The 13,126-nt window shown below is 35.7% G+C and overlaps 1 protein-coding gene across 1 annotated transcript; it reads left to right on the top strand.

Moving 5' to 3' along the window:
* The first annotated feature begins 8,100 nt into the window (after positions 1-8,100).
* LOC127131210 (nuclear transcription factor Y subunit B-3-like) lies at positions 8,101-11,541 on the top strand. Its single transcript, XM_051060143.1, has 2 exons — positions 8,101-8,236; positions 11,282-11,541. The coding sequence occupies exons 1-2, from the start codon at positions 8,101-8,103 to the stop codon at positions 11,539-11,541; spliced, it is 396 nt and encodes a 131-aa protein (XP_050916100.1).
* The last annotated feature ends 1,585 nt before the right edge of the window (positions 11,542-13,126 follow it).

Raw genomic sequence — 13,126 nt, 5'->3', positions numbered from 1 at the left:
AATTTGTCTAATAGCCTAAAGTTTCCAATTAAACACTTGTTTTCTTTTTCAAAATATTTTTTGTATGGCTCATAAAATGGAAGAACTAATAAACAGCAGAAAACCACGTATAAAGACTCAATAACATATGAAATGACATAACAAACAAACTAAACTAGTGAATAAAATCCTAAGTAATAATACTAAAATAGTAAAACTAGATAAAATACGATAATAAAAAAATGAAAACAGTAAGGTTCCTCTCCCACACTTAAACCAAACATTGTCCCCAATGTTTCGATAAAAGGTAAAAAAATGGAATTGTAGAATGAACTCTGGTGTCGTGGATGACGGCTCTGGCTCCGGCGGAATGAACTCTGGGAAATATGGAGTTGTTGAACTTGTGCCAATAGCGAGGCGTTGGACGCCTGTAGACTCTGGAGGTTTCCTATTATAGACGCCTGGTCAGCTTGCACAAGAGCAAAATCACATGCTTGTGAAGCTTGCAGGCGCATCTCTTGGGCTGCCATGATGGCTTGGGTTTCCATCACTGATCTTAGGGAGCGGTCTATTTGGCATTGTGATTCCTGCTTGAACTTCATCATATCTTGTTGTTGCTCATACATGGCATAAAACAAGCCATCACGCTCCTCCTCACGAGCTCTCTATTCCCGCAACATCTCTTTGTCATAATGTAAACCATAAAAGGTACCTACAAAAGGGTTAAAAGGCATATATGTAGTATGTGCATTGAGGAGGATGGGGGTTACGAATGGGAGACGTGTTTCGCCGATCATATTCATCATCAGTATCATCATCAATTGCATCATCCCGAGGGATTTTTTTGGGGTACTTGGTTAGTGGCGGGGGCAAGCAAATCATAAGTCCAATTTTCTCTCCTTCGCACGTCGGTACGATCAGGACAAGGAAAAACAACACTCTCAATGGCTTTGTTGTTAACCATGAGGTGGTATCCTCTTGCCTTCCTAACTTTATGCAGTCGTTGGTTTCTGAGAAATTGCAGGTCAATGATGTAGGGTGGTAGAGGTTATAAAGTAGCTACTTCTTGATCGAGTCCAAGAGTACGGGAAAGAGAGGTAATCAATCCTCCAAAGAAATGGCTCATTTTTTTTCAAAACTGCACACATGTAGGCCACCATGAATGGGGCCGAGTTTAATGGTCTTTGTGTGAGTGCAACTTGCAGATAGAATATCTCTTTGGCATTCAACTTATTTGTGTGTTCTCGACCAAAAATGGTAGCTGCCAACATTTGGCGAAAGACACAGATGGTCGGGTTATGAATTTTCGAAGCCAATTTACCCTCAACAGTGTTCATAGAAAAACCTGTTAATTCCTACCAAAATGTACTTGCCTCAAATGTCCAATCAGTTTCCATAGGTGCTTCACATGGGACACCTTCCCCGTGAGGAAGTCTCAACAACTCTCCAATCTGATCAGTAGTATATTCGTATTCTAAGCTAAACATATAAAATTTGATTGTTCCTTCAGTGCTTAATGTGTTTGGAATTACATAGTAGATAAGTGAGCTAAGAAACTCCCGTGTCAGATTCACGTAAGTGCGGTCTCTACTTTCAAATAGATCTTCCAATCCTAATGTCCCTACCAAATAATAAACACTACTGCAAATTCCTAACCTGTGCAAGAAAGCGTTGTCGACATACCCCGTGGAGAAGATGTCTCGGCTAAACAAATCTTCATATTTATTCCTTTTCCTGGTGTCATCCATTCCTTGTCGAAAAATGATATGTCTATCGCACATTGCTTCCATTGTTGTGGATTTTGTGAAAATGGAGTATTTTAGTGAAATTGTGAGAATGAGGGAATTTGAGATTGAGGAATTTGGTATATTTGTGGAGAAGGTAGTGGGAAATGGAGTAATGGAGAGTAAATTTGAGTGAGTGGGGTTTTTATGTGAGTTAATGGTGGAAGAGAATGGGTTTTGGGAAGAAGAAGATAGGTTGAAAATGGGGAAAAGTGATTTTTCGACTTCTGTCTCGTTTTTTACGTTCTAGGACCCATGGTGATCGCCACCATTTCATGGCGAACTCCATCTGTGTAATTTCAGAAGATGGGCTTTTGTTGCGAATTTTTGGGCTTTTGGGAGTGTTTGGGTGCATTTTAGGAGGTGTTGGCAATTTCTTGAAGGTTTGCTTTGAAAGATGAAACTTGCATATGGGTTAGAAATAATAGTAATATCAAATAGTGTAAGTGAAAGATAAAAACTTAACTGGAAAATTAACTAAAAATAAAAATGAATAAATATGAAAATAATCCTGAAAAATTAATGTTAATAACGGAAGAAAAATATAAAAATGAGTCTAAAGGACGGTGAAGTAAATAATGATAGTAAATTAAATCTAGTTGCGACGAAAATGAGTCTAAAGACACCGAAATATAAATCCTCCCCCATACAAAAGTTAAGGAGTGGCCTCAATGCTTTAATGTATCAAATGTGAAGAAGACTAGTGGATAGTCTATTAAATAGACCTGCTCGAGCGATCCCGATGAGGACAGGATGCCAGAGCTTCTGTGATCTGGCATTTAAGACTGCGGATCTCCTGGTAGAGGTAATTTGTTTCTTCGGCATGAGTGGCATTAGTCACTTCCATCTGTAAAGTAAGGTCAGTAAGTTCTTTGCGAAGGATAGCCATCTCCTGGCGCATTGCACTGAGCTCATAACCAATGTTATGCCTTTGGATATTGACATTAAAGGAAAAGACATTAACCCTATCCGAGGGGGGTGTAATGTGATATTGAGGGGTAGGAGGAGTGGTAGGTTTGGTAGGTGTTTCTCCTTGGGCCTTTAAACCATAAGCCCAATTCTCCATATTATGGATACTAGTTCTTTTGTGGTGTGGTAAAGCAAATTGGTGAACGACTTCATTGTTAATGAGGAGTTTGTAGTGTTCGGTGCTAAAGAAAATGCGTCTCACCAAGCCGCGATATAGACAGTGGTCCAAATTAATAAGGGTGTAGCCACAATAAAGAACCAAGTGAGAAAGTTGGTTCAAGAGACTTAGGGCATAAGAAATGTTAATAACTATCCCACCTACATGGATAGGTCCTACGGTAGATAATGTAATACAATCTAGGTTTTCTATGACAAAGGTGTTAGATTCAACAGGACGAGACTGGGTGATGCAAAAGAGAAAGAAAATCCCCTCTGCATTGACAGACTCACTATTTTCACTTATATCGAAAAAGGTTTAGGCTAACATCAGCTGGAAGTACCTGAATATCGGGTTATAAATACGGGTGGAAATCTGGATGGATGGACCGAGTCTTCCCACGCTGGTAATATCGCTCCAGAAAATGTCTAGCTCTTCCTGCATAAAATCACAATGAGGAACTTCAGCTACAACATCGAGGCCGCTCTGAAATCCTAAGAGGTTAGCTAATTCCTGGTGGGTAAACTTATACTCATGCCTAAAAAGTCTAAAGGTGATTAGTCCCCTATTAAATCCACAACCATGGTTAGGCTGGTGGGTAAGTGAACAAAGCAACTCTAGTGTAAGGTTACGGTAAGTGACGTTCATAGCCTCAAAAGACCCATCCCATTGGAGCTAGTGACACATGTACCTAACAGAAGCTTTAAGCCCTAGGGCTTCTAAGCAAATGGGGTCAGGGTATCTAGTGGGAAGCAAAGGTCTCTCAGATAGGACCGCATAGTGTTTCCTCTAGATGTCATCTTTGAACTGAACGTGCACGTCATCGAAACTCTGCATCCTGAAAATATGGTTAGAAGGAATATGCAATGTAGAGCGATGGGACCTGAAATGTAAAACATCACACAAGTTAGTCTTGTTAAGAAAATAGATAAATAATTTACCATTGTGTGTGTGTGTGTGTGTGTGTGTGTATATATATATATATATATATATATATATATATATATATATATATATATATATATATATATATATATATATATATATATATATATATATATATATGTGTGTGTGTGTGTGTGTGTGTGTGTGTGTGTAAAATAAAATAAAATAAAGGGAATCGTGGGTTGTCTTCCATGCAGCGCTTTATTTTACGTCGACAACTCGACGATAGTTTGAAATTAGGTTGTTGGTGCAACAAGGGGTGGTTTTGTCAAAGTATGGCAAGAATAATAGGTAGGAATATTACTACTGTGATAATGTTTCAACTGTTGTCCATTTACAAAGAAAGAGCCATATAATTGATTTCGAATCTCAACGGCACCAAATTGTATGACATTTGTGACTTCAAACGATCCTGACCATCTAGGACGTAATTTACCTGGAAAAAGGCGCAATCTAGAGTTTAATAGAAGTATTGGGTCGCCAATATTGAATTCTCTTCTCGCGATTTACTTATCATGTCATGCTTTTGTTCATTCGTTGTAAATTATGGCATTTTTGTAGGCATCGCGGCGTAGTTCATCCAGTTTGTGGATATCCAATATGCGTTTATCAGTGGCTGTCAAATAGTCAATATTCAGAGCTTTGATAGCCCAATAGGATTTGTGTTCTAATTTGAAAGGCAGGTGACAAGATTTTCCATAAACTAATTTAAATAGGGTTGTCCCTATAAGGGTCTTAAAGGCAGTCCTATAAGCCCACAATGTATCTTGTAGTCTAGAGGACCAATCTTTTCTAGAAATAGAAACAGTCTTTTCTAAAATTTGTTTTATTTCCCTATTTGACACTTCAACTTGTCCACTGATTTGTGGATGATAGGACGTGGCTATTCCATGTTTCGCACCATACTTTTTTAAGAGATTCTCGAAAATTCTTGAAATGAAATGCGATGCACCATCGCTTATAACTAGGCGAGGGATTCCAAACCTGGGGAGTATATAGTTTTTAAACATCTTAATAGCCACTCGTCCATCGTTCGTAGGTGAGGCGATGGCCTCGATCCACTTTGACACATACTCGACAGCAACGAGAATATACTTGTTTCCCATGGATGATGGAAATGGACCCATGAAGTCGATTCCACGGACATCAAAGATCTCCACTTCTTGAATGTTCCTTAGATGCGTGTTTTAGCAGATTGAAGGCTTCGAGACATTTTTCGTCGAAAGAAAGTCGATGTCTTTCATTAAGAGACTAGTGAAAGGTGTAGTGATTTTAGAAAAGTATTTGATAAAGCGTCGATAAAAACCGACATGTCCAAGGAAACTTCGGACTTCCCTAATTGGTCTTGGTGGTTGGAGGTTTTCGATTACCTCAATATTAGCTTTTTCAACCTCAATGCCCCTTTTCGATATTATGTGTCCTAGGATTATACCTTCTGTAACCATTAAGTGGCATTTCTCCCACTTTAGCAAGAGATTAACTTGTACGCATCTTTCCAGAATTCTCTCTAAGTTATCAAGGTAGTTTTTAAAATTGAATGCGCATACTGAGAAGTCGTCTATGAAAACTTCCATGATCTCGTCAAGGAAATCTGCGAATATAGACATCATGCATCGTTGGAAAGTTGAAGGAGCATTTCATAGTTAGAATGACATTCGTTGATAGGAAAATGTTCCATATGGACATGTAAAGGTTATTTTCTCTTGGTCATCCAGGTGGATGAGAATTTGGAAAAATCTGGAATATCCATCTAAATAACATAAATAAAAGTGTCTAGCTAAACGTTCGAGCATCTGATCAATGAATGGAAAGGGGAAATTATCTTTCCTAGTTACTTTGTTCAATTTTTGATAGTCTATGCACATGCGCCATCTATTTTCTATATGTTTCACAACATATTCTCCTTTTTCATTTTGTACAACTGTGACACCTCCCATTTACAGGGCTAACCCACTTACTATCAGAGATTTGGTAAATTATACTAGCATCAAGCAATTTAAGCACTTCCCTCTTGACCACATCACTTATTATAGGATTTATCCTTCTTCGTTGTTCTCTAGAGGGTTTAGAATCTTCCTCCAGCATTATCCGATGCATGCATACTGACGGGCTTATCCCCTTTAAGTCAGAGATATGATAACCTAGGGTTGTAGGGTATTTTCGTAAGATAACCAAGAGTTGATTAGTTTCATCACTATTTAGATTCGCACTTACTATAATTGGACGATCTAGTTCCTTATCAAGAAACTCATATCTCAGAGTGTTAGGTAATTCCTTGAGCTCTATTGATGGTTTCTTATGATCAGACATATGGTCTGGGGTGAGTGCTAGGCATTCGTAAAGCTTGTCATCCATATACGGTGTCATTGATTTAAATCCATCATCTTTCATTATGGGTGTCGAGAGAAGTTTTATTATTTCGGTAGGTGCTTCCTTATCCAACTCTCATATGCACTCATCAATAAGGTCGATGGCACAACATGAGTCATCAATGGCATGTGCTTTTAGAAACATGGATATGATAAACTCGACTTTATCGTCACCTACTTTGAAAGTCATTTTTCCTCTTTTGACATCTATTATGGCTCCAGCAGTTGATAAGAAAGGTCTACCTAGAAGAATAGGGATATCTTCGTCTTCTTTCATGTCCATTACGACAAAGTCGGTCGGGATGTAAAGTTGACCAAACCTAACTGGAATATCTTCTAATATATCGATCAGGTACTTAACTGATCAATCATCCAATTGAAGGGACAACCTATTTGGTTGCATATCTCCCAGGTTTAGTCTATTGTAGACAGGTAAAGGCATCAAACTTACACTTGCGCATAAATCCAGTAGTGCTCTGTCAATAACATGTCTTCCTAGAACACATGGTATAGAAAAACTTCCGGGATCTTTCTCCTTCTTGGCTAATTTGTTCTCAGAAATTGTGTTGCATTCTAAAGGTTTAGGATCGTCAAGCTTAAGCTTGTTTGTTAAGATGTCGTTCAGGAATTTAGCGTATGATGGTATTTGGGTAATAGCCTTAGTGAAAGGTATTTCAACATGAAGTTTCTCAATCACCTTCACAAACTTCTTATATTGGGTGTCTTGTTTGGTTTGTTTAAGTCTTTTCGGATATGGAACCGGGGGTTTATAAGGAGGGGGTGGTACATAGACTTGGCTATCATTCAATGCTTATTTATCTTTAACTTATTTTTCTCTTTGTTTCGCTGGTGCTACATGTTTTTCCGCTCCTTGTTTTTCTGGTGTAGTCATAATGTTTCCTCTCGGTGGCTCTGGCTTGTTGTTCAACCTAGGATCCATAGGTTCATCATATGTAGTTCCGCTTCACAGTGAAATAGCATTAGGATGGCCCTTAGGGTCAGGTTGAGGTTATTCAGAAAATGATCCTCCTGGTGTAGCCTAAGCAGCTTGTTGTTGTGCTACTTGGGAGATTTGGGTTTCCAGCATCTTATTATGGGTTACCATAAAATCGACTTTGTTACCTAGTTGTGTAATCAAACCATTGATGTGAATGTTTTGATTCATAAATTCTTTATTCTGTTGGGTCTGAGCTGAAATGAAAATTTCCATGATCTTTTTAAGGTTTAATTTCGGAGGAGTGGCTTGTACAGGTTGAGTCGGTCTTTGGGCTTGGAAACCTGGTGATCTCTAAGGTGTATTGTTTTGAGGAAAAGTAGATTTATTGTTCTTATAAGAGAAGTTTGGATGATCCCTCCATCCAGGTTTATAAGTGTTTGAATAAGGGTTTCCTTGGGCATAATTGACCTGATCTGGGATTGATTCAGCTAGAAGACTGCACTCGGCAGTAATATGTCCTAGGGTACCACATATTTTGCATTCGGGTTGTATTGCAGCTACGGTAGCCGTAGGGTTTATGACTAAGCTTTCGACCTTTTGGGTTAGGGTATCCATCTTGGCATTCATATGGTCTAGGTCGTTAACTTCGTATATACCTCATTTCATTTCTTTCTTCTCTACTTGTGCTCTTTCAGTACCCCATTGGTAATGGTTTTGAGCCATGTCTTCTATGAGTGTGCATGCCTCAGGGTATGGTTTGTTCATTAACGCACCGCCAACGGCAACGTCGATAGTCATCTTTGTGTTGTATAGAAGTCTGTTGTAGAAGCATGAATGATAAACCATTGTTCTAATCCATGGTATGGACAAGATCTTAATAGTTATTTGTATCTCTCCCAAACGTTGAAAAGAGATTCACCATCTTGTTGTGTAAATCTGGTAATTTGGTTTCACAGGACAATGGTCTTGCTTAGTGGAAAGTATCTAGCAAGGAATAATTTCTTCAGGTTATTCCAAGTGGTTATTGAATTGGATGGGAGGGAGTCTAACCATGATCGTGTTGTGTCTCTAAGGGAAAAAGGGAATAAACGTAAACGTATAGCCTCAAGAGCAGTTATATTGGTTGTTAGTGTGTTAGCTAGTTGAATGAACACTTTTAGGTGCTGGTTTAGGTTCTCTATTGGGAGACCAGCAAATTCATTTTGTTGTATGATTTGTAATAACGTGGGCTTCAATTCAAAGTTGCTAGCTGGGATTGCAGGGTTAACAATACTTGAATGAGGTTCTTCGTTAGAGGGTTAGGCAAAATCCTTGAGTGGCCTACAATTTTGATCTTCTTCCATTGCTCTTTTGATTCTTTGGAGCAAAAGTCATGCACGTATGTACCTCTCTGGTTCAGCTATTGGTTCTTCTAAAGTTTTGGTACCGCGATTCCTTCTCATTGCTCGGAAAAAAGGGTGCCTTAATCAAGATGGTGTAACAACAGGGTTTCAATATTTGACGTAATTGGTCCCCCGACAACGGTGCCAAAAACTTGATAGGTGTTTTCCGCAAGTATACGGAGTGTACCAGAGTAATATAAAAGATCGTTGAACCGACATAAACCTAATGGCCAATCTATTATTTTCTATTGCTACCGTTTTTATCTAAGACGAGCGTAAAAGATTTGGAATAGGAACAACAAAGTAAAAATCATAGACTTGAATAAATTCAAAAATGTAATACCGGAATGTGGCTCCCATCTATCAACAAGACTCTTATTATTCCTAAGTAGAACTACTTACGGGGCAACGTTTCCTACCTTGTAAAATAATAAATTAAAAAGGAACCGCCGCTCTCGCGTATTCGGGACTGGGTTTTACTCTCTAAATTATACTGTCCATTCTCGCATGCCCGGTGCGCTTTGCGTTAATGTAGTGAAAAACGTTTTTAGAAATTAGATTTTGTTGCGTAGTTAAAAAAGTAATTTTGGTTGGAAAATTTGACTTTAAAGGGTTCCCGGCTTTCGCTCGGATAACCGGATTCTAAACTTATCAACGCATCCGAAAATAGTTTTAAAATCACTTTCTAGAAATATCAACTTCTCCTAATTAATTAACAAAGTGCTTTCACGGTGTTTATTAATAAAAAACTTAACAATTTTATCTTAGATACCGGACAAATTTCGATCTTACCTAGCGTATCTACGGTCTTACTCTTATAATAACCTGACCAATTTAATTTTTTGAAAAATTGAGATAAAAAACAAAACAACCCTGGTAGTAATCCTAAAGAAATAACAGATCGAGTACCGTGGAATCGACAGTTCTCACATTCCAGCACTAGTAGATTAGCTGGACATGGTCATAGTAAACAATAAAGCGAGGGGTTGCAAATTAAATATAACAAGCGATTCAATTGAAATTACGAACGTGCAGTGAAATAAACTGAACTTCAAATTTAAAGTAAGGAAATAAAAATAACAAGCATGTAAAGTAAATGAGCAAAAGAAATAATTAATACTGATGATAAAAAGTAAATAGACAAAAGAAATAAATAATGCTGATAATAATAAGAATCTGCTCCAAACGGAATCTTGAATATGGTATAGAAATAAATCGAAGGAAAACTCAAACGGGAAAGTAAATGCTGGTAGAATAAAACTAAAATTTCTCCAAAATAAAGTGATGCAAACTCAATAACAATCACAATGCGATAATCCTCCGATGTGAAGAATTAAAGCTCTCAAAAATATGAATATATGACTTAAGTTGTATTAAGCTTGGATACCCTAAAATGTGAAATCCAACCTCTATTTATAGTGTTACAAAACCCTCGAAACCAAGTCAATGTGACTAAATTCGTGTGAGAGAAAAAAGGGGAAAGTGAGGAAGAATGCTTCAGCCCTTTGACCGTTTCGCTCCTATAGGGGATGGCGATCGCCATACCCCCTATGACGAATGCCACCTTCAAAAAACGCGGGGATTTGGTCTTTGTGGCCATTGGTTCATGGGACACGTCAGTCACATCATGACTAGCTCCATGGTGATCGCCAGGTTGGTCGATGTGAGTGCAAAATGTGCATTTTTCTCCGTTTTCCATCCGATTTACCTCGTTTCTTCGCGTATGGCTCCCACATGGTTAAGTACCTGAAATCCAGACAAAATACCAACATAATACTAGAAATGAAATCAAAACGACAGTAAAACATGTGCAAATCGAGCCAAATATGCGGTGTGTTTCAGTGTTATCAAATGGATTGCAAGTGTAGAAAAAAAACATTTCTCTTGCAAGGAACAAATAACTAATCAAAAATTTGAAAAAAATTGTTATTCTCAAAGAATCTATTGTCAAAATTTGAATTTTTTAACATAATTTATTTTAGGAAAAATACCCTTTTTGTTCTTTTAAATTTACCTTTGGGTCCATTTTGGTCCCTTAATTTTTAAAGAGGCCAATTTGTTAGCTCTGTTAGTCAAAATAAATGATCACTTGACATACACCTGGCACTGATATGGTATATTCTCATTATCAAAGTTACTAAATTCATCACAATTCCAAGAAAAACTCCAAAATATTGCCTTCACACGAATTCAAACCATGGACACATTGGTTGTTATGCAATATACCATACCACTATGCCACTTCATCTCTTTGTTATTAAATATACAAATTAAATATATAATGAAATCGTAATCATTTATAAAAATAAACTTAACAATAACTTCCTTCTTAATTTCTTGTTCTACTAAAATACAAACCCAGAAATCGAAACATACAAACCCATAAATTGAAATCCCATGGTTGAAAATCTTTTTGTCATGTGTATAATCTTAATCGAAATCAAAATCAAAACCCAAAAATTATTCGACCAAGAAATTGAACCAAAAAGAGATTTGCAGATTTGGGAATTTCCATATTTGGATCTTATTATTTTAACAGATGATTTCTTAATTTCTCGTTCTGCTAAAATACAAACCCAAAAATCCAAACATACAAACCCATAAATTGAAACACCATGGTTGAAAATCTTTTTGTCATGTGTACAATCCTAATCGAAATCCAAATCCAAATCCAAAAATTATTTGACCAAGAAGTTGAACCAAATATAGATTTGCAGATTTGGGAATTTCTAGATCTAGATCTTATTGTTTTTTAACAGATGATTTCTTTGAGAGTTTACGTGGTCAAGCATCAGGGAGAAAAGAACTACTACTGATGATTTCTTTGAGGAAAACAATAAACGTTGATGATCTTGTTTGGGCCATGACTACACTTGGTTTTGAAGAATATACAGAACATATTAAGGTTTATCTTAATAAGTATATGGAAATTGAAGGAGACAAGAATTTTTCTATGAATATGATTGGTGGTAAAGAACAACAGGGTGGTAATACTGATCATCGATTCTTCCAAGGGTGATGATGATAATAATATTTGCTACATTATTTTAGGTTATTTTTATTTTTATTTTATATTTAGGTTTATAAAACTATACACGAGTTTGTTATGGTTGTTTGAATTTTTATTGTTGAGATTGAAATATACACATTAGTTATATTAATTATTATATTTCAAGAAATATATATTATAATGATGATTCATATTTATGTTGTTGAGATTGAGATATATATATTCATATACATCCATATTATATATGATAATTTAGGATTCTTTCTATTAAGAGAAAAAAGTAAGACTACATCAACAAAACAGGAAATAAGAATGGTGAAAGTTTTGAAAGTACTTTATTCTCAAATTAAAATCTCCTTGTTCTTGATAATTTTGTTATCAAATTGAAACTCTATTGAATATTCTGATAAGATGGATAAGAAGAAAATCTAAATATTCAGGTATGGAAATGTAAATATATTTTCAGTTTATAAATTACAATAAGAAATGTTAAGTAGCTTAATGGTGTTCAATCTTATTTTGCAATCAAGATAGCTTAAGTTTGAATCCAGAAGATCAAAAAGGGTATTTTTCCTTTATTTTAATATTATGTGTAAACACTATAATTAAAAAAAAGTTTTTCCCTTTCGGTGTTTTGTAGAACCCGAGAGACATGTGGCGCGTGGGATGAAACATATTTTTTTGTATTTTTTATGTAAAAAGAAACACATTTTAGCTTGATTTTTAGTAATATCCGAGGTAAAATATAAATGTGTTTCTTCACTGTCCTTACATAAATAGTTGTCGTCCATTTAATGACTATCAACGCTCAATATGAATATGAAAATTTGATATTAGTTAATCCACAAGAAACCCTCTATGACAAAACAATGTTGTGAAGCTCAAACATTGTTGTGAAAACCTCTACGTTTAATCAGAGCGCCATAAGATTTTAGAATATAAAAGTATCACTATGATAGATTGATAGGGCAAAAAAGTTTAGGTTTAATTAATATGTGGTTTGTGATAGTGTATTTACTTTGCCAAATATTTATGTGATGGATTGCAAGAATAGGAAAAAAATATGGTTCAAGGTTGATTTTCTAACATAATCTTCGATCATGTAACTGCAAATTTATTTTATTTATCTAATCCTTTTTTAATTTTATATCAGAAAAAAATGCAAGCAATACCTAACATTTGTTCTTCCACAAGGTTCAAATGGAGCGGGATACCAGTATGTGTCATCCCATATTTATAGTGATGAAGATGATTCGAACAATAATGAAGATGATTCGAATATATCATTTTTCAAACATTTATACTTGTAGATGAAAATGATAAAAAAATATAAAATAAATAATTTTGTATATTAATAAAATATATTTCTTTTAGTTTTTTCAACAATATATATATATATATATATATATATATATATATATATATATATATATATATATATATATATATATATATATATATATATATATATATATATATATATATATATATATATATATATATCATCAGTTATAGAAATAATCGAGAGGTAAAGTGACGCCTTTTAAAAAGAAATATATGTAGTTGTTGGGGATCAAACCCTCTTCAGGTTCAA

The sequence above is a fragment of the Lathyrus oleraceus genome, chromosome 3 (assembly GCF_024323335.1).
Source record: "Lathyrus oleraceus cultivar Zhongwan6 chromosome 3, CAAS_Psat_ZW6_1.0, whole genome shotgun sequence".
Lineage (NCBI taxonomy): Eukaryota > Viridiplantae > Streptophyta > Magnoliopsida > Fabales > Fabaceae > Lathyrus > Lathyrus oleraceus.
This window is presented reverse-complemented; position numbering and strand designations above follow the sequence as displayed.